At 28.7% G+C, this 24,236-nt stretch overlaps 2 protein-coding genes and 1 non-coding gene across 4 annotated transcripts in view; all 3 read right to left on the reverse strand.

Annotated features, from left to right (window-relative positions):
• Positions 1–119: 119 nt before the first annotated feature.
• Positions 120–24,236, reverse strand: part of LOC141530651 (xaa-Pro aminopeptidase ApepP) — a 48,643-nt gene continuing 24,526 nt past the window's right edge. The window contains exons 2-10 of the mRNA XM_074247879.1: positions 13,829–14,052; positions 11,966–12,145; positions 10,015–10,132; positions 9,578–9,956; positions 9,334–9,454; positions 3,337–3,934; positions 3,092–3,255; positions 1,604–1,699; positions 120–1,516 (exon numbers count right to left, since the gene is read on the reverse strand). Of these exons, the coding sequence (XP_074103980.1) occupies positions 1,274–1,516; positions 1,604–1,699; positions 3,092–3,255; positions 3,337–3,934; positions 9,334–9,454; positions 9,578–9,956; positions 10,015–10,132; positions 11,966–12,145; positions 13,829–14,047 (2,118 nt within the window). The 5' untranslated portion in view covers positions 14,048–14,052 and the 3' untranslated portion in view covers positions 120–1,273. The remainder of the gene's footprint in view (positions 1,517–1,603; positions 1,700–3,091; positions 3,256–3,336; positions 3,935–9,333; positions 9,455–9,577; positions 9,957–10,014; positions 10,133–11,965; positions 12,146–13,828; positions 14,053–24,236) is intronic.
• Positions 14,162–14,234, reverse strand: Trnaa-agc (transfer RNA alanine (anticodon AGC)). The gene has a single exon. It is a non-coding gene; the product is annotated as a tRNA-Ala (tRNA).
• Positions 19,441–21,377, reverse strand: LOC141530995 (uncharacterized). 2 transcript variants are annotated; one of them, XM_074248443.1, is made up of 3 exons: positions 20,982–21,377; positions 19,887–20,772; positions 19,441–19,787 (listed from the first exon to the last, which is right to left on the reverse strand). In XM_074248443.1, the coding sequence occupies exons 2-3, from the start codon at positions 20,002–20,004 to the stop codon at positions 19,480–19,482; spliced, it is 426 nt and encodes a 141-aa protein (XP_074104544.1). In that variant the 5' UTR covers positions 20,005–20,772; positions 20,982–21,377; the 3' UTR covers positions 19,441–19,479. Both variants share the same exon structure in this region; 1 of them encodes a protein (XP_074104544.1).

Consider the following 24,236-nt stretch of genomic DNA (forward strand, 5'->3'; position numbering starts at 1 on the left):
TTGTTGACATACAAAGTTAAGGCTGTAATTTACTATTATTCCCAAATACTTTCTGAAAATATTCTTTTTGCATCAATCAGATTTTGGTTACAAAAGAAAAAGAAATTCCAGGGAAAAGGGGCAGTAACGCCTTTTTATTTTATTTTTTAATACAAAATAGTGTTTTCAATTGTGAATTACAATTTATTTTTTACTTTCCACCACTTGGTACATTTCTTTAAATATTTATTTACAGGCAGAAATATCCAAGAGTGGGCGAATTTCATACAGGGCTTAAATTCACAATGAAGAAGAAAAATGACATTAAAGTTAGCTGTCACTTCACAATTTTTTAATTATCTTTAACAAAAAAATTGCATTTTTAATTTATTAAAATTTCTACAAGTCCAAGTAGAAGAAAACAAAAGTTTAACTTTTGTTACAAAATATTTAGCTCTTTTACTTCAAGAAATTTAAATTTAAATCAATAAATTAAAAATTTTGGCTAAAGAATAAAAAATTTTCCATTAAGAATTTAAATTTCCTACGAAACATTTTAATGAAAATAAATTTAGCAGATATTTAATCATTTTTATAATTTTTTTAACAAATAAATTATGGCAAAAAAAAAAGTAGGAAAAAAAATTGACATTTAGAAATTTAAAAAAATTAAAAATCATTTTTTAGAACTAATTTTTTTGTTAAATAAAATTTAAAAATTCTCTAATGACTGCTAACTTTAATGTCATAACATTTTATTATTCTCTAACAGTATATACGCACATAATTTTCATGATAACATTTTTTTTTTTCAATTAAGATCAAAATACCTTCTGTTACTTTCTGTATCATCAAGAAAAGTCTAAAATACTTTTCGGACTTTGTTGAAGCAACCATTTCTTTCCTAAAATGAGGACTTTACTTTTTTTTAAAAACTACAATTGAAAAAAAAAAAAAATAAAGAATTAGTTATTTTTAGCTGAAGATAATTGGTCTTGGTACAAGATTTTGGTCGTATCAATAATGTATTTAAAAAATTAGTTTTCGATTTACTTTCACAACGTAATTATTAAAATTATTTATTGCTTATCAATACCATCATTTTAAATCTAATTATTAATTATATTTTATCTTACTTTAAAATTGAATGATGTGACAAGTAAATCTAAAATTGTAAAAGTAAATATAATGTGCATTTTTTTAACGTCGCAAGTTTTTCATAATCATATATATCGACCTAAAAATTAGTTTCCACAAAGTAATAAAATATAATTCCTAACTAATTATAAAATTATTATATTATTAATTCATCGGCCCATATTTGAATTAATACCACAATAGTAATAAGTGCACCGGAATACTTAAAATATGATGGACTTGATGCGCCAACAAAAAGACGCTCATCTACGTCACCTGATTCAGGAATGCTATGTGTTTTCTTCATCATCCATTTGAATCCAACCATTCTCAAATGTTTTTTTAATTCCGGTCCTACCTCATTTCTAATGCGACTGTTGTAATTATTTAACCAACGTCTCTGTAAATATTATAGTATATATTATAAAATAGAAATAACAATATATATACGTCAATAATCTGTATAGTTTTGTTTAAGAATACTTACATGTGCAGAACTCAACATACTAGTATCTATCAGTTTTGGCTCGTAGGGTATCAAGGTCACGTCGCGGAATTTCAAAAACCTTTGTTTATTTTGTTGCTTTAACAAACAAAAATAATGATTATGATAAACAATATAAATTTTATCATAGAAATGTACTTTTCAGTTTATTTTAATTTTTTATTACATTTTAACAAAACATTTTATGATTTTTTATTAACTACACTTAATCTCCAGTTTTTAAAACTTTGAAGCATCTCAGTTATGTGTACTTCTCGAAAAGGCGAAAATTAAAAAAAAAACACGTATAAAATCATTTATTTATTCGAGTGTAGAAATCTTTTCATCAGTGTAGAATCGCTCGAAAATTCAATAATCTTTCTCTTTACGATGTTCGAAAATGGAAAACAATTTAATTTTTTTCTATTAATTATTGATTTGATGTAAAAATTTTGAATGAATGTAACAATATTTTATTGATGAGCATTTTCTTTTTATTTAAGAATTTTATGTGAAAAATTGAACAGTAACTCATGAAATTTCTTAGCTAGAGGGTATCAAAACAAAAAAGTTTTATTATCTTATTTTATGCTTATATCTCGGACTTGTTAGCTGGAGATTTTATTTTGAAAGAGAAATATCATGCAGAGAAAAAAATTGTTTTTAGTAAAATGATTTTTTCTTGACTTAAAAAAAAAATGATCTTAAAAGAGAGTGAAATTTTTTATAGCGAAGTTAAAAATAAATTTTACTTTAGCCAAGATTAGTTTGGTCTTCTTGGTAACGCGCGTTTTCATCCCCCGACAAAATATCCTACAGACAAAATGTTTACTTCATGAAATTGATAAACGGATTGAGTTGTAATTATTATAATTCCGGTTTACCGTATTTGATATATTTTTATAATAATAGTTCATGTTGAACTGTTAAATTAATAAATTTTGACTGATTTTATGATTATAATTGAGTTATTATTTTTGGGCATGATTATCCGCGTTAGTGTTGGCCTATTACTGAGTAAACACACACAAAAACTATGTTAAAAGGGCGCAACACGGTAACAACCTTATGTGTTTGGAAGTTTGTGTGGTGGGATATTTTATTAAGGGAAATTCATGTGAAGGGGATATATTTGTCTTGAAATTATTTTGTCGGGGGATATTTTGTCTGTCGAATGTTTTGTCGGGGGATGAAAACGCGCAGAACTGGTCTTCTTCAATCATTTTCTTGGCTTGAGTAAATTTTTTTTCAGTGTATAAATTTGTAACATTATCTTGCAAATTGTACTACGCATCTCTGTTTTAAGAAAATACTATACCGGTAAATGAAAAATCGCAAAGATTTCAGCTCACACTTCGTACTTATAAGAATATATTATTGGTTTAAACATATTTGTGATATTTTTAGCAAAACTGAGTATATTGAAAATAATTTTTTTCACAAGTGATTCATTGTAGGCTTATTTACGAAACATAAAATGAATTGACGTACTGGTATATCTGCTTCTACAACTTCTAGTATATTTTCCAAACGTATTCCAAAATCACCGGCTTTATAATAACCTGGTTCATTGGATAAAAAATTGCCTGGGCTTAAATAACATGTACAACCAGCTGTTGGCGTAGCATTCATATTATACGATACGCTAATTGGAGCTGTAAAAAATCAATAATTACGAATTGTCGTGTATTAATAATAAAAATATTTTAAATAATTAAAGTGTATGATGAACGTACGTTCATGAACAGATAGAAAGTGGCCGATACCATGTCCAGTTCCATGCATATAATCATTACTCATGTTCCACAGAGGACGTCTAGCCAGAATATCTAGTTGATCTGTTCTTAAACTACTTGGAAAAATTAATGACGCTAATTCAATAGAGCCTATTAAAACACGTGTATAAGCTTCTTTCTGTTCTTGTGTTGGCTCACCAAAATGTATTGTTCTTGTAACATCAGTAGTGCCATCCAAATACTGTCCACCTGAGTCTATTACTAACGTTGAATTAAATTCAATCATCAAACTGGTAGTATCGATCGGTTCATAGTGAGGTAACGCGGCATGCGGCCCGTATCCCACTATTGTTGGAAAAGAAATACCCTGATTGTAATCCATTTCAAGCCGAAATTCATTAACGACTCTTGCTACTTGCATTTCATCCCATTTTGTCGTTTGATATTTCAACTGTTCTTCCATGTAAGCCATGAAATCACACATTGCCACTGCATCACGTAAATGTGCTTTTCTCATCCCTAATATCTCAATTTCATTTTTTATTGCTCGCAATTCAATTATTGGTGATGGATGAGGAAATCGTTTTTCAACTGGAATCTGATAAGAATTATTAAAAAATTTTAAGGATTAAAATTAATTTTGAAGCAGTTATAAACAACGTTCTTATTTATATATAATTTAAGCTCACTATAGTTTGAAGCTATTAGAAGCGACAGAGAAAGAAATTCATGAAAAAATCCGAAAATTAAACTTATCCCCCCGACGTTTTTAGCGCAGCGTCTATGTCTTATTCCAGCGAGGCCTTTTTATAATAACAACGTGTTGATACTCATGTCTCATGGTATATTGATGAATTTGTTATGTATTTATATTTGTTTAATTTATGAAAAAATTTTTTAAATATCAGTTTATGAATATTGTATAAGTTTATATGTATCGTAAGAATAAAATTAAGACTTAACTTGACAATCTGTATTTTGACATGGTTAATTTAAACAATTTATTTATTTGATGTATATATTTTAGATTGCCTGAAGAAGTCGGGATGTCTGACGAAACGTTGCAATAAAGTGTGAAATAATTGTCAACATTGCGTTTGTGGTTTGATCAACCTGATTTTTTATTTAATTAATTCCTTTTGGACCTGATTTAAACAATGATGAAAGACCCGAAATATACACTAAAAAAAAAAAAAATTCTTGACTGGAGTGTAAATTTTTTTGGATCAAGAAAATATCAAGGAAGATTGAAAATTTCTTGAATGAAATCAAAGTCTCTTGAGACAAGATAAATTTCTCTAGCCAAGAAAATTTCTTCTTGCTCCAAAATAACTTTTGTTTTCCTTAAAATTTTCTTGGCGCAAGAAATTTGTTTTTTGTGTGTATAAATACATACATAAATACATAAACTTTTGAACGAACGATATTTTCTGACTCAGTTTGTTGAGCTGAGTCAGAAAATGGCTAAATTTTTCAAAAGTTCGAGGACGGCTGCAATAGTTAGATTTTTAGAAAATCTACTAATTAAATTAAATTAAATCATCAGTAGACCTTTAAGAATATCTTAACATGCATCTCAACCATATGATTTGTTTTGAAGATATCTTACAGTAAAAAAATTATACACATATATTCAGACATCCTTTAAAAAATAGCGTAGCTTCAGTGGACCTCAATTGTGGATAATGAAAAATAGATTATTGAAATTCAGCGTGAAAAGAATAAGTTTTTTTTATTTAAAAAAATTTACAACCTTCATAGTGAGAAGTTGAAAATATCTTTATATACGTTTCACATATATCTACACTATGCTTTTAATGTACTACATTATAATAATGGTTAAGTACATGATTATTTTTTCAGAGAAATATCACTCGATTTAGTTATAGCACCTCCAACTTTAGCCTTAATTCAAGAGTAATAATATCCAACATTAGTAAAGAGAGATGCTGCTTGAGGCAGTAAGTTACAGTTCATCTTCCATGATTTAATTCCTACCAATTGTCCATTTAAAACCACCGGGTTACCAGTATCTCCAATAGAACAAGGATTTCCTGTAGGACCTTCCATATCAATTGCACAAAATCGACTCCTATCAAGACCACTCATAGAATAATAATATTGTATACACTGTTGGGTACTAAGCGTTGCCCAATTGCTAACTTCTACATTGGTGGAAATTTTACCATCTACCAAATCTTGGTTCCAATTAGAAATATTGAGTTTTCTATCGGGCAGCGAAGTAAACGAATTGTTTAATTTTATTATTTTTGGTGCATGGGGCCCGTCTAAATTGAAATAATCCGATATTCTAAATTACCCAATGTCATTTATTGGTAAGTTGCAATTAATTGTTGAGTATGATTCGTGAATGATGGATGTCATAATAGAGAGAATACTGTCAGTTATAAATAAATTAGGAGAACGGTTGACCCTGAAGGCTATCCTTGAAATTTCCCACTAATTCCATACCTAAGCGCTTAAAATTGCAATTATGACGTTTTTGAGCTCTTCAAGCTCAAAAGTATGATAGAAGTTTAATAAAACTCTTAAAATTATCAAAATGCAATTACTTTTGAATGACCGATTTAACCGATTTTCACACGGTTAGTAGCATTCGTCGCAGTTTTTCGAATCGTTTATTTTTTTTGGTTTTTCAGTAAAAATTTTTATTTGATCTTTTAATATTAAATAATTATTGTTATTCTCACTATGCATACACAGTAAAAAATTTTGCGTCATTGCGTCAAAAAATTTTGTGTTCAATATTTAACATTTTGATGTATAAATTTAACACAAAAAAGTGTTAAATTTTAACATAAAAATTTTTAACACAAAATTTTTTGACGCAATGACGCTAAATTTTTAACTGTGCACATGTCATTTGAGTTTTAGATTAACTGCTTAATTTTTTAAAGGTAGTAGTAGGATGCCGAAAGTAAAATCAAAGATGACGTTTTATAAATTAATCTTATAAAATAAGAAAAAGTTACATAAAGTTTTACAATTTGTTAATTAATTCGGTTTACGAAAAGTGGAATCTTTAGATGGAAAAAACTCGTTTTATTTATCGTTCCGATATTGGGTCAACCATATTTCGATAGTGGGACTAGGCACTTATGGTGTTCCGATACTGGGTTTTTTAAACTTTGTCAAAAATCATGTTTTTTTTAAATATTAAATTTAACAAAATTGATAAATTTAATTATTTCCGTCTAACTACGTGTTTATTCTGTATGATTGAGTAAATTATTATTATTAGTAATGAACCATTTGAATATATTCTAACTAATAAAAACCAGTCATCTACCCTTCGTCGTTCCGGTATTGAGTCTTTTACCTTATCACTATGAAAAATAGTTGTAGGTATAGCCATTAAAAAAAAAAAAGAATTTTGTAGCTCTGAGATTTTAGTTTTCTGGTATTTTGCTAAAAAAATCTTTTGGAGCCACGGTTCCAACGCAATTCAAAGAAATAGCACGAAAAAAGATCCTTCCGTCTTCAACTATTGATATCTCAACAATCAGTAACCATACAGGAAATTGAAGGGTAGTTTCGAAAACTGGAATAATTTTTTTAAAAAATCTATTGACAATTGAAGAAACAAAATGTTTTTTTTCATTCGTAATTTCAATTTGAACAGTAGAAAAGAAATTATGTTTTTTGGTTTTTTTTTTATCCATCGAGGGTTTTTGCCAGATTAATTATTCAAAGTTTCGTAAAAAATAAAAGGAGCAAAGATTGCTCTTTAAGTTAAACATTTTTTTACCAGTTCAAGTCTGAAAAAAATTATTTTTTAACTGGCTTAACCGGCTAAAAGCTTTTCTCTCAACCAAGATTGTGTTGGGAATGTCGTTAATAATACTTTCTGATTTTAGAATTTTTAGTTAATGAAAATAAAATTTTATAAAAAAAGTACTGTGAATATTATTACTTATTATTCAATCGTTATTGTAACATACAATTTAGTTATGTATATGGCATATTTTATAGTATGCTATTGGTGCATCAAGGGTAGAAAGTAAAAGTTTTTAATTTACTACACGGAAAGAACAAAATTACACTGCATATCCTCCGATATTATACTCAGTGTTATCTGTTGTTATGTAAAGAAATTTTCTTTACATATTTATTAGTTATAAAAGATAATTCGAGTGTGATCATTAAGGTCTCGTTCGACTCTTGTAAGAGGCCCAGAGAAATTTTTGTAATCAGTCTGAGACCTCAATGCATTTAAGATTGTAAAACCTGAACAAACAAGTAAATGGGGTTTTAAACAATAGGAAAAGTACCCAAAAATTTTCGAAGGTATTTCTTAAATACATTGCGGCACTCGAACCCAGACTGGGAAATTTTTTATCATTATAAACTCGTTAAACAAAACATTTTTCCTTTTTACTGTTTAAATATTAGTCATAAAAGATAAAATAGTTTGAACAACCTTTTAAAATAAATAAATAATTCAAAGTAAAAATAATAAATAATGATTCAAATTGAACAGTTAGCAAATAAACTATGATAATAGAGTTTAAATGTTAAAACACATAAGTGAACAAATTAAAAATTACGAATCAATTATTAAAAGGAATTGACTAATTGTTTATTGAAATTTTAATCGATCGTCAAGTAAATCATTCGATTATTGATAAAGTAGTTCAAATAAACTGTTTAAATATTAATTAATTCAAGAAATGTATAAAATCTAAAATTTTTATATACTAAAGTACAAGTAACATTAAATTAAGATCTCTGTGTGCATTTGTGTGTGTATAGATGCGCCTATACATTATCATAAGTGTACAAGTAAGTGTATAAGAGTACGGTGCATAGTTGTACAGTATATAGGTGTACAAGCGTACAAGTATAGTACGTAACTTGTGATTGTACGTCAATATACAGGGTAAACCGTCACCACAGCATTTTTCCGACACACAAATATGAAAATTTTAAAAAAAATTATGTAATCCAAGATTCTATTGAGTATAATTTAAATTATGCGGGATATTTTTCTGGATTATATCCAGTGTAATCTTACGCGGTATAACTAGAAAAATTACTTGGTCAAATCGGAGATTACAATGAGTATAATACAAAAATAATTTAGTATAATCTAGATTATACTTAATATTATCTGAAATTTTTTTTCCCTACAGATAACACTGAGTATAATATAGGAGGATATGCAATGTAATTTTGGTCTTTCCGTGTAGAATGACAATATTGGTTTTTTTTAGCTATAGATTTTTCAATTTAAACTTTATCGTCTTAATAGTAAAAATATTTTACTACAAAAGATTTGATGGAGGGACGAAAAAAACAAAAAAGATATTAATATATGAAAACGGGTGAGATCTGCTCCGTGTTTTCCGATGCCGCGGGCGCCAAGGCGTCCTACATCTCCGGATAACATGTTAGTAAAGAAGTAATAGCTCGAACAACGCATTTACCTTCTATTATTCAGTCCACACGTAAGAATGTCGTGCGCCAGCTGTCGCATGAGAAAGTAAAAGTAAGTGTGAAAACATAACAAGAAAGCAGTTTAGATATAGATAGCTTTTACTTATTTTATTGCAAAAGAAAGTTAGTTTTGATAGAATATCACAACAAATATAAATAAATAAATAAAAAAATAGAATGGCAATAATTAAGGATATTTGGATTGAGATTATCTTTAGTATATCATCACACTGGGGCGTGTCCACACGTCACGGGAAGATCAAGCAAAGCTCAACGATCCCCGTGTGCACAGGATATCATGCTATTGAGAGTATCGCTGTAACTAGGATTATCTCTTCTAAATCGTGAGTTGCGCGCACACGCAACCTTTAGTGCATTTCATGTTTACTGAGATCGTGCTTGCGAGCGAGAAGGTGACTAATAAAGAAGAGTTGTGTACGAGGAACTCATGAAGAGTTCGTAGGTTTTTATATTAAAAAAAAAAATCACACTCATTGAATTAATAATTAAATTAAGAAAAATGGACTTGTGTGTACGTACGGATATGTAAATTATTCGTGACGCTCCCTGAGCGTATCCACAGTAAGATGGCAACCATACTTTACTCCATGTTTGAGACATTGTCCGTAAATCATTCCAAATGTCTGTATAACTTTTTAATCTATAAGTTAAACATTTATGTAATAATTTAAAATTTATTTAATATTTTAATTAATTTTACTGTTAACTGATTGATAACGTTGTAAGTTATAACAATGAATTAAAAATTAAATGTTCATTTTACCTGACACAGTCTGCGTGGTAACAGCCATCCGATTTTAAATGTATATCGACAGACCGCAAAACTTTATGTCGTTCAGCGTAAAGATAAATTGAACCTTGAGTAACAATTACATAAGATTTCAACACAGGTGTGTTTGGTAAATCCCAGCCACGAATATTTAATAACCAAGCTATTTCATCGAGAGCAGTTATAACCAATGCATCTGCTCCAAATAATTCCATTTTTAATCTAATTTGTCGTACTTTTTCTTGCCATGCTTTCCCAGCAAATTTTATGTCTAATGGATAAGCAGCGTATGTATTGTTTTTTGGACGTCCGATTTGCCAAATTAAATCAATCAAATTGGTGGATACTGCTATGAGATTTACCGATGACTGTGCTACAAAAAATATTTATTGATTGTTATTGATATTAATTAATTTAAAAAATAATTATACCTAATTCTTTTTCCCATGTTTCCCATACGAATGCCGGAATAAGCATTGGGTCTGCTCCTATTCTTACATCGGTACGGTTGCTGAATTCATTCCTCAACCACTCTGTTATAGTTGGAACCTTGATTAAAATACAAATTCTATTGGTTTAAAAAATAACTATTGATGATTTTTTTTTATGAAATGTTTTCATCGAATTTATTTATTTAATAAGTATGAACTATATAAAATTTGGAAGTTTGGAAACGTATTAGGTGGAAGAAGTTTCAATGAGAAATTATGCGGGGTATGCCTTTACATTCCTTTTGCTTTGAAACAATTAAGTATTCAAAATTACGAGTACATTTTAATAAATTTTTATTCATAATATGATCGGATCTAAAATTGCATTTATAGAAAATAATTTAAAAGTATTCAGAAAATACAAATAAATTTCAATAATTTTATATTTACAGTTTAACTGTATCTTAAGGCTTATTTATTTATTGATAACAATTTTAAATCATTTATTTTTTTCTACTTTTTTTTTATTCCGCATTATATCCAAATTCATGAACTAGTTATCTATTCAAATCCATTGAACGTGATTAAATATTTGAATTAAAAAAAATTTTTTTTTATACTTCGCGTGCCTAATGTCAAAAGGGCGTATAATTTTTTTTTGTTGCCAATCGTTTTGTAAACATGTTCTTAGCCTAAAAACGAAAAAAAATTTTCCAAAGCCAAAAGGGCGTATAACTTGAGACATACGCCCTTTTGGCTATAGAATACTGAAAATTTAGTGATCTAAAGCCAAAAGGGCGTATAATTTTTAACTTCCCGCTAAGAAAATGAAAAATTTTCTAAAATCGGAAAGTTATTGGTTTTACCCTGTTTTTCGATAATTAAGTTTTCATCCGATCTATATTCAGTTCAAAAAAATTTTTTAAAGATGATGAAAAATTAAAGTTACTATCATCGAAAATGTTGACTTTTTCAAAATTTGTTTTTCATATAAATCTTCTCCGGACAATTTTGAAAACTGTTTTTCAAAATTTTGAAAAATCCGGATTTTTTTTATACGCCCTTTTGGCTTTAGATCGACAATGTCCTAAAGCCAAAAGGGCGTATATCTTAAGATACGTCCTTTTGGCGTTAGTACGTCAAAAATTATTTTTCTGCAGATTTTTGCGTTTCAAGCAATTCTAGAAAGAATGGCAAAAAAATTTTTTTTATACGCCCTTTTGGCATAAAGTCCTATCTAACTGCTGTAATACGCCCTTTTGGCATTAGGCACGCGTCTTAAAAAGGTTTAAAATCTTCAAACTATTTATCTATTTGGAAAAATTCATTTTTGGCTGAACTGAATTAATCGTGAAATAGAACTTGTTGAATATTATTGAAATCATATCCAATTCAATTTTATTCAATCAATAATTTTAATCAGGGATTTTAACTGTTTGTTACCCCCTCTTTACTGATCCAGAACTAATTAAATAAACGAAATGTTTCGTTAAGTAAGTAAGAATTTTTATCATTTATTGAAAATTACTTATTTCAAATATTGACTCAAATATAAATCACTAAATTTCTGTGACAAAAATATTTGGAAAAAATTTTTTTCTTTTTCAGTGTATGTTTAAAGTAGCAATTTACTTTATTATACCATTCAAAATTGCGACATTATTCTTAAAAATACTTATTTTATTGTATATTTGATATATCTAATCTAAAGATTTTATAAAGAATTTTGCTTTAAGATCTAATATCTTTAAATACATATTCTTGAAAGTAAGTAGGTTATTGATGAATTTTTTTTACTATAAGTTAAAATTTCAGTCAAAACCTTCGTGTTCACGTCAGATGAATGATTATTCTTACATATTTTGGTTGCTTCAATTTTATTGTAGAGCCAAGATGTATTAAAGATGAATAAAAAGAGTGTTTATTATTCATAATAACTACAACAACTTACTCCTTTATGACCATATTTCATAAGAATCCAATTACAGTCTAGTTGTTGGTCAGCTTGGAGATGATACCTTCCATCAGCCCACAATACTGCTTTATTTATAGTTACTAAAGCTTCTCCAGCACTTCCGTAAAATCCTGTTAAAAATTCCCGTCTCATGTCATGGGGTGAAACACTTTCACTCTGAAAAATAAATAAAAATGATTTATATTATCCAATTTAATAACACGAAACAATTTTTTTTTTTAAATAAATAATAATACTTGTAATTCGTTTAACAAATAAGAAATGCGTTATTAGAAATTCTTAAAATCAAAGCAATCTTTATTTATTTATAATTCATAAATTGATTCATGTCTTACTGGTTAAATTGATGTTATATCAATTGGCCATGCATAATTTGTATTTTAAACGTTAAAAAATACAAAAAATATATTTTTTTACAGATTAGTAGAACAATTATAACGGTAAAACATGATGTTCGAATTTAATTTGTTTGGCCGTATTCAACGCAGTTTCCAAATATGAAAATGATACATAGATGGTAACAAGCAGTAAGGTCTTAATTAAGATTTTTTTTGAAATTTCATCAATAACATATTAGAATTCAGACATATGTGTTCGATGATTTTTCAAAAATGTTTGTTGAGGCATAATCATTTATTACTATTCATTTAAAGTTTTGTATTTACAAGTTAAAAAATTTTTAAGTTATTCACAAAAATATAAAAATCTGAAAAACGATTAACCTTGCAGAGGCCATTTCTGGAATTTCCCGCTATATTCGAGATCAAAACGCTTGGAAAATTTTCGACAGTTTTGATTTTTTTGAGCTTAAAAATGTAATTTATTTACACGGAAAGAAAAATTTCTTGACTGGAGAACAAAATTCTTGGCTCAAGAAAATTTTCGGGTGCCTGAAGGAAACCGGAGTTCTGTTGGCCGAAGTAAAAATTTTTTTTGAAATTCTATTCTTGGTAGAAGTAATTTATTCTTAATTCAAATTATCATAAATACTTGATACAATAAATTTTTATATTTGATCAAAATTTTTAGATACTTTAGGGAAGTAGCACCACCTACTTCAGCTAAGAAAAAAATTTTCTCGTCTTGAGAAAATTTTTCTCTTGAATATTTGATACCCATTTTATACTATTTTAGCGTGCAATTTTACATATTGAATGAAAAAAATGATTCAATATTGTTTGATCTTTCAATTTGACATGTTAGTCAATAAAATATCAATGAAAATTTACTATCGAGATATTTAATTTTTTGGAGCAAGAGAGAAATTTTCTCAAGGCAAGAAAATTTACTTCTATCAAGAACAAAATTTTTTGGAACAAAAGGCTGAATTTTCTCAAAACAAGAAGATTTTTTTGACTTAAATAAATTTTGTTGGATCAAGATACGTATTTCTTAAAGCAAGAGAATTAATTTTGTTGGAATGAGTGAAATTTCTTGTGTCAAAAAAAAAAATTTTTTTTTGCTCAAGAAAATAATTAAGAAAAAAAATATTTTCTTGGCTCAAGTGAACCTTTTTTTCTGTATACATCTCTTCGAGCTCGAAAATATTATTTTCTACTTGTAAAATGATTCGACAATAAATTTTGCAGCTATGTAATATTGACATAATTATACATTTTTAATGAATTAAAATATAAATAAAATCGAGTTCAATTAAATTGTGTTTATACAAGTGGTCACCCATTCATGTGCTGTCCTTGTTCATGACTGATTAACTAGATCTGATTGTTGCCGATATTAAATAAGAAAAATAAGATAATGATAAAAAATTTTAACAATCAGTGAGATGATAAGAAATTCAAAATACATTTTTAAAAAGACTAATAATAAAAAAAGTACCTGATGATCATCATTAGATGTGACGATGTAACCATCGAGTGGTTTATCCTGCACCGATGTCATGCGAATCATTTCTGATCGTAATTGTCGTAATGTGATTGATGAATCAAATCTTCCCGCAGGCTGACTGTCAAAGGCACTTTTAGGGCATCCAGTTCTTTTAGATCCATTGTAATCAAGTGGTGGTTGAGATATACTATATTCATCGTGATCTGACATCAAACCTACAATTAACAATAATAAAAAATTTTTAAGTTTATTGAATATTTAAACAGTTTATAAATTTTTTGAATGTTTTGATCAAAAAAAAGAAATGTCAAAACACAAAAAGATTGGAGGCGCCGGGTATCGATCCCGGTACCTCTCGCATGCTAAGCGAGCGCTCTACCATCTGAGCTACGCCCCCGGATGATAAGGAGAGGTGGAATAAAGACATACATAAATTCCGTAATTGATTTCTGAAAAATTAGTATCCTTTTTATCCTCTTAACTATGTGATTTTATGTTTTGTTAGTAAAAACTTGACTTTTATAAAAAATCTTATAATAATTTTTGTTCTGTTGTCAATATAAATAATTAGATGATATAATTCGAAATACTGCGTTGAATTAAAAAATATTTTTTGCATATAAATACAGATGAGCTGTAAAGTTAAAATCATCAAATTTAACAAAAAAAAAAGATGATAAAAAATACTAAAACAACAATATGGGCGTCAGCGATGTTGATAATTGGAAAACAAGTCTTAAGAGAATCTAGAGAGTGTTCGAAGTGGTGCTTGAATATTGGGATTTTATATTATTATCAGAGGTAAAAAACCTTTCTTTCTAATTAATTTATCCAGGAAATATAATAATATCGAATTTAGTTAAATTAAAAATTATTGTCTGAATAGTGAAGCTACTACTACCCTTGATTTAAGTTTCAATATACGCATTGCGTTAACTGAAAACTCAATACTCAGTATATTAAGTGTATAAATATATATACATATAGTCAACACAGTAGTAAAGGGCGTTTAGCTTGATACGATTTCTTCTTAATATGTTCTCCGGATAAGAGTTAGTTACAACGCATGGCGCTATGATTCATCAGACACTTTATTGTACTACTGTTCATGTATATATACGTTTAAAACTATGTGTGCTAACGTTCTGTACACATAAACACGAAGAAGAGAACAAATTTTTCATTGGAACAAAAGGGAGTTTTTTTTTTTATTTAATAAAAATTTGTGATTTTAAAGTGTTCAATAAAATTACATGAATTTAATCCAATCTTATAATTTAGATAAAAAATATGAAGATATATCATGTAAGCAAACTATTCGTAACGTGAATGGTCAAATATATCATAAGCATGAAAATATATGCAAACTCTATAGTCAAGGCGCGCCCTTGCGCGCTCAAATTTGAATTCTAGTCTTTCAAAAAATTACGATGATTTATTGAAACAATTGTGATTTAGGTAATACGATTGATAGTTTACTAACTGAAAACACTTGTCAAAGTACTTACAAATTTGTTGGAATATAGGTACACTGATTAGTGATAAGTATCATCATAATTGGCAGTAATTAGCCAATTGTTCAAAATCTATTTCAATCGACAGCGGAAAATTAATATCATCAGTTAATCGTCCATCAACGATCAATTAGGGCCAATTTGTCAATCAATGATTAGTAATCATTGATTACTATTGAATTATCACTCTGAACATACTTATACATTCTGTGCATGTATATAGGTTTTTTAAAATTTCATTTATTTATTATCAAATAATAAAATTCTTAAATTTTTTTCACTTAAGCAATACAGTAAATTGTGTATAAACGAAAAAGACAAATCATAAACCATATCAAATGATATGCTGCTGCGACTAGATAACCGCGGACAAAATAACCGAAAATTAATAAACCGTGGACAAAATAACCGCAGACAAAATAACCGAACGACAAAATAATAAATTAAAAATATTTTTGCATCAACACACACAATCCATGAAAAAAGGGCACATCTAAATAAGAAGCTTCGTTTAATGGCCTATTTTTGAATAAACACACACAAAAACCATGTTAAAAGGGCGCAACATTTATTATGAAATCTGAAATTGTATTTATTTATTTATATCTTTTATTGAAACCCAAAAACCCAAAAACCCATATATTATATAATATATTTAATGACTCTATATAAACCAATACTTTAAATCTTAAATGCTAATTATTTCCTTATATTAATTAATTAATATAAGTTTACAACTTTTGACCAGAAGCTAGAAGAGTAAAAAAGGCCATTCGGCAGCCGAACTGGAAGTAGATTTCATAAATAGCGAATTCTAATTATATATATATATATATATATATATATATATATATATATATATATATATATATATATATATATATATATATATATTAATAACAATTTACTTATTTATTAATTATACATAATGACTTAAAATTTTTTACATTTAAGAATTTTTATTAACAATATTTTAATCTAAATTTTTAACATTATATTGTAACATCATGAAATAAATTGTCGATTTTTAAACATTTTTAATCTCAATAATTCGTAATTTATTAAACTTAATAATTTTTTTATTTATTTTTTTTTTTATTAAGTGGAGTAAGGTTAGATGAAGTGAGGTAAGGTAAGGTAAAGTAAGCCCAAATAGATGATCATGTACCAGTATATGATCACTCCATGTATTTGTATACATATATACACAAATATAGGTATACAAATACATGGAGTGATCCTATACTGGTAAGGTAAGAGCCTCAGTATATGATCACGTACCAGTATATGATCACTCCATGTATTTGTATACTTATATTTGTGAATATAGATATACAAATACATGGAGTGATCATCTACTGGTACGTGATCAAATACTAGGGCTCTTTGGTCAAGCCCCTTCGAATGGCACCAACCGAGATCAAATCGGTCCAGCCGTTCAAAAGTTATAAGAGGTTTACATATATCCACACACACACACACACACATACATACATACATACAGCCATACAGACACCCTCGCTAGAGAAGTCAGGGAAGCTTCCTGATACCTTAAAACGTCGAGATCTGATAAAAACTCGATTTTTGAAAAACGGGGTAAGAACAATAACGTCCCGATTTTCGAATATCTTCGATTTTCTTAGCGGGAAGTTAAGAAATCTGGACGCGTTATACTTATTAAACAAAAAATAGAAACGACTGCAAGAGTAAAATTTCATTAAAAATCTACAGACGAAGAGGTTAATTTGAGTTGAGGAGAATGAATTGGTATGGAAATTGAAGCTTATTAAATGGGCTTTAATACAAAATTTACAAAAATTAAATAAGTTATTTCATTCAAAAGTTATACGCGAAAGAATCTGCCAGAAAATGAGTTTTTATGATTTTGAAAATTTTAAAACCCTGTAATTTCTGAACTACTTGACCGATTGAGCTCATCTTTGAACTTGGCCTTAATTTTCGTCTGAAAAATAAGTATGTTGAGTTTGGAAAAGATCCATGTTGAATTGGAGACGCTATCGTCCGGATAAGCCGCGTTATATCGTATATATATATATATATATATATATATATATATATATATATATATATATATATATAAATACATACATATATAAACGTTTGAACTAATGGTATTTTCTGAATCAGCTTGACGAACTGAGTCAGAAAATGGCAAAATTTTTCGAAAGTTGCGTCATGAGGACAAATGCAATAGTTAGAAATTAGATTTCTATGAAATCTACTAATAATACAACAAATAGAAACCAAAGATAGTTACGTAATCTAAGAAATGATTATGAAAGGCTTATCCTAATATAAAATAGAGATGGATATATGAGGCATCAATTTATTCGTGATGTGATTGGTCGAATATATCATAAGCATGAAAATATATGCAAACACTATATTTAGGCGCGCGCAAATTCAAATTTTAGTTATGTTAAATTCTCGGTGATGTTAGTATGTATTATTTTATTTTATATTATTTTTGTACTTATAAATTTAAAAATGATTTTCAAAGATTAATTATAAAACCTTATGTTCGGGATCTTTTGTCGTTCGGTTATTTCATCCACGGTCATTTTGGCCGCGGTTATTTTGTCTAAGGTTTTTTTGTTACAGCGCTAAATGATAGTTTGGAAATTTTGTAGAAGCAAGGAATATATTAAAGCACAATGATAAAACATCGTTATGATTTGGTCGTAAATTAATTCCTTTGTGAGCTTATTAAATTATTCAGTACAATCATTAGATATCTTTTTTTATCAATTTCGAGACGAAGAAAATTATATTCAAAGTAGTCTGGATTAACGCACAAGTTAGCAGTTTTTAATTTGATAACTGACACATAAGAGTATTAATGCAAAATAATTAGGAGCACTCGCATAAAAAATCTAATTAAAAAATCCTGTTACTGGAAATCACCAGAAACGATCATTTGAGAGCAATATTAATTCATTAACATTAATCGATATTAGCTCCGTGATCGAACAAATGCATTAAACAATAAATAATATTACACTCTGTTGCTCGATGAATGGGATGCATACCATTCCATTTCATGATACTAACATTGGAATAACGCTCAAAAAAGAAATACACCACTTCCTGATTATTCGACACAATTACTAGGTGTAATTTGGTACTTATATTTTGGGGGCGTCTATAGTTTTTTCTTATGAACATGTGATACAGTCTGATCGCGGTAATTTAGTCTGGACCAGTGCGACAACAAATGCCTATTGAATATATCAGTTTGTTTATTTGAAACACATGTAAGCACTTGTGTTATGAATTGTATTATATTTTTTTCAGTGGCTGATTTACTTCCAAATGAAACAAAACGATAGTTTCCAAATTTTTATTGTCAGATGTATTTATATTTATATTTATAAAATAATTCAATATATTTAAGTCGAAATGGTTAAGGCGTATTGCCAAAGTGTCAATTCATTTCTTCAAAATCGGTAAATAATGATTTTTTTTTAAATAATATCAGCACCTAAACTTATACCTTTACCTAAAATTAATAAGTCTATTAGCTTAAAAAATTATCTGTATGTAGCTATATATTAAATATTACAATCTACTTCCTAATGAAATGAAAATGTTAAATTGCTCTATGTCAACATTATGTAAAAAACTTGGAGCCTGGTTAAAATCTAATAATGTTTAGGCATATAAATAATTGAAAAACCGAAATTATTGAAATTGTTAAAATTTAATAAAATAATGTACTTATTACTTTGTACTTATAGTATATTACGACCCTAGGCCAGAAAGTTGGATTTTCTGGTGCGTGGAATATAGATGCCGAGGCGAAGCCGAGAGCGTTAGAGCATCCAACTTTTTGGCAATGGGTTGTATACTATTTTTCTTGATCCCCATCCGAAAATACGGAAACACGCGGGGGGCGCCCGACTATAAAAAATATATCATCAATAATTTACAATTAGTTGCACGATCATTAAATCCTGAAATGGAAAATTGAGAATAAAAAACACATAAATTAATAAATAAACGAAAATAAATTAATAATTATTATTAAGTTACAAACAACGCAACAAATAATATCCGTTTATAATAAGTATCATTAATAATAAATAATGAAGTATGAATATAGTTTTTTCATGCATTATTTTCCTTATTGCACGTGCATAGACTTAAATTAAATACACAATTATTTAGTGTACAGTTGTCCAATACGAATCCACGTTCTTTTAACATGGAAGTAACATCACGATTATTTTTAGGAACTTCAGGTCTCTTAATTTTTTTCGGTAGATTCGATTGGGTCATTGGTTTGTTGCGAAAACATAGATTTACTGCTGGCTTGTCTGTGAACAGTTGTCTCTTGTTGTTATTGTGACTAGTACCATTCTTCACTGGTATTGGATTATTTCTTGTAGTTGTAAAACCAATATTCAAATTTGAGTCTGAAAAATGATGATTATTATTATTATTATTATTATTATTATTATTATTATAAGGTTAAATTTAAGTGTAAATTTTAGGAATTAAATAGATAATTTTACCTTGTTGAATGGAATGAGCATCATCAACTGTAAAGTCATCATCAAAATCTGACCAGTTCACAGTCAAATCAGGATCATCAATTTCAGTGTCATTAGTCACCTGTATACTTGCTGACATGTTTTCTTAAAGGTTAGCTTGAGGTTCGCCGATTTCTCTTTCAGTTGTTAGTGGCTCTTCTGACAAGTCTGTTCGAAGTTTGCAAATAGATGAATGCATTCTTATTGATGGTTTACTTATTGGTACAGCGCTAGGTGATGCTGTACTTATTGATACGGTGCTAGGTGATGCTGTACTCATTGATGCTGTACTTGTTGATGCTGTACTCGTTGAGGCTACACTCGCTGATCCTGTACTCATAAATGATCTTTTCTGAGTACTTTCTTGTGATTTTTGAATGATGCCGTTATAAATCAATTCTCAGTTGTGCATTGAGTTTTCTACATAACCTTGTGCGACAATATCAGACCGCCATCTACCCTGTTGTTTTATCATCTGCATATTTGCACTTGAGTCCGAAAGAAGCGTAGCTGATGTTCTTCGGAAACAATGACCAGTAAATTTTTTTGGATTTGGCAACTTCAGAAAAGTCGCGATTTTTTCTGGCATTTCTCCGATTGTATGTCTACCAATCGCCTGTCGATAGCACTTTCCTGTCGAATATCGAATAAAAAATCTGTCTGAGAATTTGTCTGTTGGTTTTAGAGAGATGTATTTTTTCACTGTCTTATAAAACATGGTTCCTATGACGAATTGACCAGGGTAATCATTTTTATTATCAGTAATAGATATTAAATATCTATCTCCCAAGTCTTCCACGTTATCGCAAAGAAGTTCTGAGATTTCTTTGCACCTCATACAGCCACAAATTCCAAAGATGAGTATAACCTGAAAAATTTCAATAAATTGAATTAAATTTAAATGACAAAAAAATTATCATTATTATAAAATAATATTGTAATTAATATTTTAAATAATATTGTTAATAATTATTGTAAATAATATTGTAATTAATATTGAGAATAATACTGTTAATAATTATTGTAAAAAATATTGTAAATAATTATTGTAAATAATATTGTAAATAATAGAATTACCTTAATAGCTAAATAGACATGATCTGGGGCACTGTTCATAAATTGAATTATTTGTGGCCATCTTAGTACAAAAGCTTTTTTCGGTTTGTAACCTTTAGCATTACTTTTTATCAAACTTTTTAAGTCTTTTTTAACATACTCCACAGACTCCATAATGTTGGAGGTTTGAGTTTTGCTTTTAGACCTTCAAAGTAAACAACTAGATTGTTTTCTTCGGAACTCGATAAAGATTTTTTGTTTTCCTCCTGCCATGTTTTGTAGGTGTTATAAACTAGCAAATAACGATCGGCCGATTTTATTGTAATTTCTTGAGCTTCTTGATCAAAATTCCTCAAAACTTCCTCCTCGAAGGAATCATCAGATGATGAATCATCCATATCAATATCATTAGCACAACTGGCCATTAACACTTTCGCACTATCACAACCTCCAAAAGTTTGACAATCGAATGAATATAGTAAACAGCGTACTTGTGAATATAGCTATTGTACTAGCGAGCCAGAAAAAAAAACGTAGTCCGCCAGAGCGCGCTGTAATTCAAGTAAGCCACAAAAATCGTACTTTCTAGAGCGAAGAGCTGCCAGAAAGTGCGTATTTTCGGGTAGGGGATCAAGAAAAATAATTTTGTTAAGTTTAAGAAATTGCATCGATGGCCTCAGACGATATTAAAATTAGTTGATTAATTAAAGAGGTGTAGTAGTCGAAAGAAAGCTCGAAAAATTGCTTGTTCAGAATAACTTGAAAATTTTCGTCAAATCAATTATTTAACAATGAATTTTTTGTTTAAACTTACAAAACTGCCTCGATCGCCATAAATTACATCAAAATCGATTAATTTGTTTAAAAGATAAATCTAATTTTTGAAAAATTCCACAAACATGGTTTTTAATACAATTTTTCAACTTTTTATACAACGGATCAAATTTTTATATAAAAATTTTAGTAAAATTTTTTTAGCTACGCCAAATGCTGCCAAGCGTTCTAAAGTCGGAAAATTTCTCCGAAAGTGATTGTACCTCAAGGATATTGAAAAAGTGGTTTATTAAGTACAAACTAGACTATATTGAGCTGGATGAGCTCAAAGTATATAATAGTTCTATCTTGGAGTTTAGAAATCTCAAAATAGTTTTCGAATCATGTTTTTGAGTTTGAAGAGCTTAAAGTCGCCGCAATTGTTGAAATTTGGAGCGTTTTGCATTTGAAATTAGCGGGAATTTATTGAGATAGCCTGTAGAGTCAACCGTTTTGCTAATTTTTTTTTCTTTTACATTTTGATGTTTTTTTCTGTTTTATAATACATCAAATCAGTTTTCAAAAATACTAGAATTAATTCTTATTGAATGAACTAACAAGAGTGTATTAATAAAAGTAGTTGAAAAAAGGAGACGAAAAAAATTTGTCGATCGTAATGGTAAAATACTCTCCGATGATTGGCATCATGAGCCATGCAATTAGAAAGCGAGAAAGTCGAAAATAGTATATTACATACCTAGGCCAGTAAAATAAGTAAACTCTCAGATCACATGTAATTGTTGGTCGAGGCGAAGCCGAGGTTGACAAACATGTGGTCTGAGGCTTTACTTTTTACTGGCCAAGGTGTGTATACTATTTTTCTGCTCGACGTAGCCGGAATGTGGCAACTTCGTTTAACGCAGCGGCCAGAAAGTTGCCACTTTCCGGCCGGAGGGCAGAAAAAATAATTATTTGAAAACCAATTGATGTTGAGGGCCCAAATTTTCAGACTTTTTTTTTTTTATGGAAAACACTTGTTAAATTTGAAATCGATCGGCGGGGCTTGGTCAGTAATAATGATTTTTTTAATGCAATAATCCGTATGTAGTAAAGAAGAATATGTTTGATAACTAGTACATTAATTAGTTGTATGTTAAAAAAAAATTAGTGATTCCTTGTATCAATGAATTATTTTTGTGTCAAGCAGAATCTACCTGGTGCTCCATAATACATGCGATTATTGAAACACAGCATGAATGTTTATTTTCACTTGACAACTGACTATTGCCCTAGATAATAAACAATAATTTCCTTACTTTTATTGTAAAACATTAGCCTAAATATTTTTAACAAATACACTAAGAATTCTAATAAAACTGTATTTAATACCAAACTTCAATGAAAAAAATAGATAACATTGTACAGCGACTTCAATGAAGAAATTAAATAAGTTTCTCAAGTGCTATGGTTTAAAACTAGTACAGAAACATTGAGCGTTGAATAATAATAATTAAATAAAAGTTAACTATATGAGCACTCGTTGGAGCTGGCTAGATTTGTCTAGTTTTATGCTAGACACTCTTCAGTACTATAAGTTTACTAAACAGCATTGTTGCAGCCGTTGCTTCGTCACTCGCTCTGTTGTCTAGAAGTTAACAGGAGAGCAGAATAACGCGTTGCTTACACAGCCGTATGTAGCGAAATAATCTCTTATATTAGAAATTTCTAATAATTCAAGAGTGCTACTAGTATTTTTTTTTCTGTTTTTTGATATGAATATTAAGAAAAAATTATTTGCCACAAAATCAAAAAATTTATTGAACTTTATTTAAAGGTTGATAATAATATTTATCAAATTTTTTGTTCGAATAACATACATATAAATATATGAAGTTAATATTAGAAAGTAAGTGAGTGATGAAATTCAATAACTGAAGAGAATACGGAAGGAGATGAGATCGAGATGCTGTGAAAATGGACCGCATTTCGAGATGACGTTCAACATCTGTCTACCAGGGATACATATCATTAAGGCTGGTATTATTTTGAAATGTCTTAACTGGACCCACATTGGACTTCCTCACTTTTAGTCTGCTTATAGAGTAACTACATCTACTGATTCAATCATTATTAACTTACTTGATTTTTTGTTTACTATTAAGTACGCTTGTTTTTTTCGTTCTTAGCTTTTCAATTTTTTTATTTTTCAAGTTATTTTTACAAATGACTCTCTATTATAGATACATTTATTTGTTTCTTGTTTACTCTAAATACCTATTGATGAAATTAATTAAAAAGATAAGATTTAAGGGATAAACATCAGTCGATCTATTTTGCCAGGAAGAAATAGTAAATGTGCCCACTGGGATTTATGGCATCAGTGGTTCGCGTCTTGCGATGATTTTCTGCGTCCATCTATTAGGAACTCATGATTAACAAGTAAGATGCTTATTCCACTTCTAGCTCCTTCATTTCTTACATACTGCTACCTACGTTTTACTGGCTTTATACCATAAAACTATA

Source organism: Cotesia typhae, unplaced genomic scaffold (genome assembly GCF_013202065.1).
Source record: "Cotesia typhae breed Kobodo isofemale line unplaced genomic scaffold, CoteBio_Ctyphae contig_5, whole genome shotgun sequence".
In the NCBI taxonomy this organism is placed as follows: domain Eukaryota; kingdom Metazoa; phylum Arthropoda; class Insecta; order Hymenoptera; family Braconidae; genus Cotesia; species Cotesia typhae.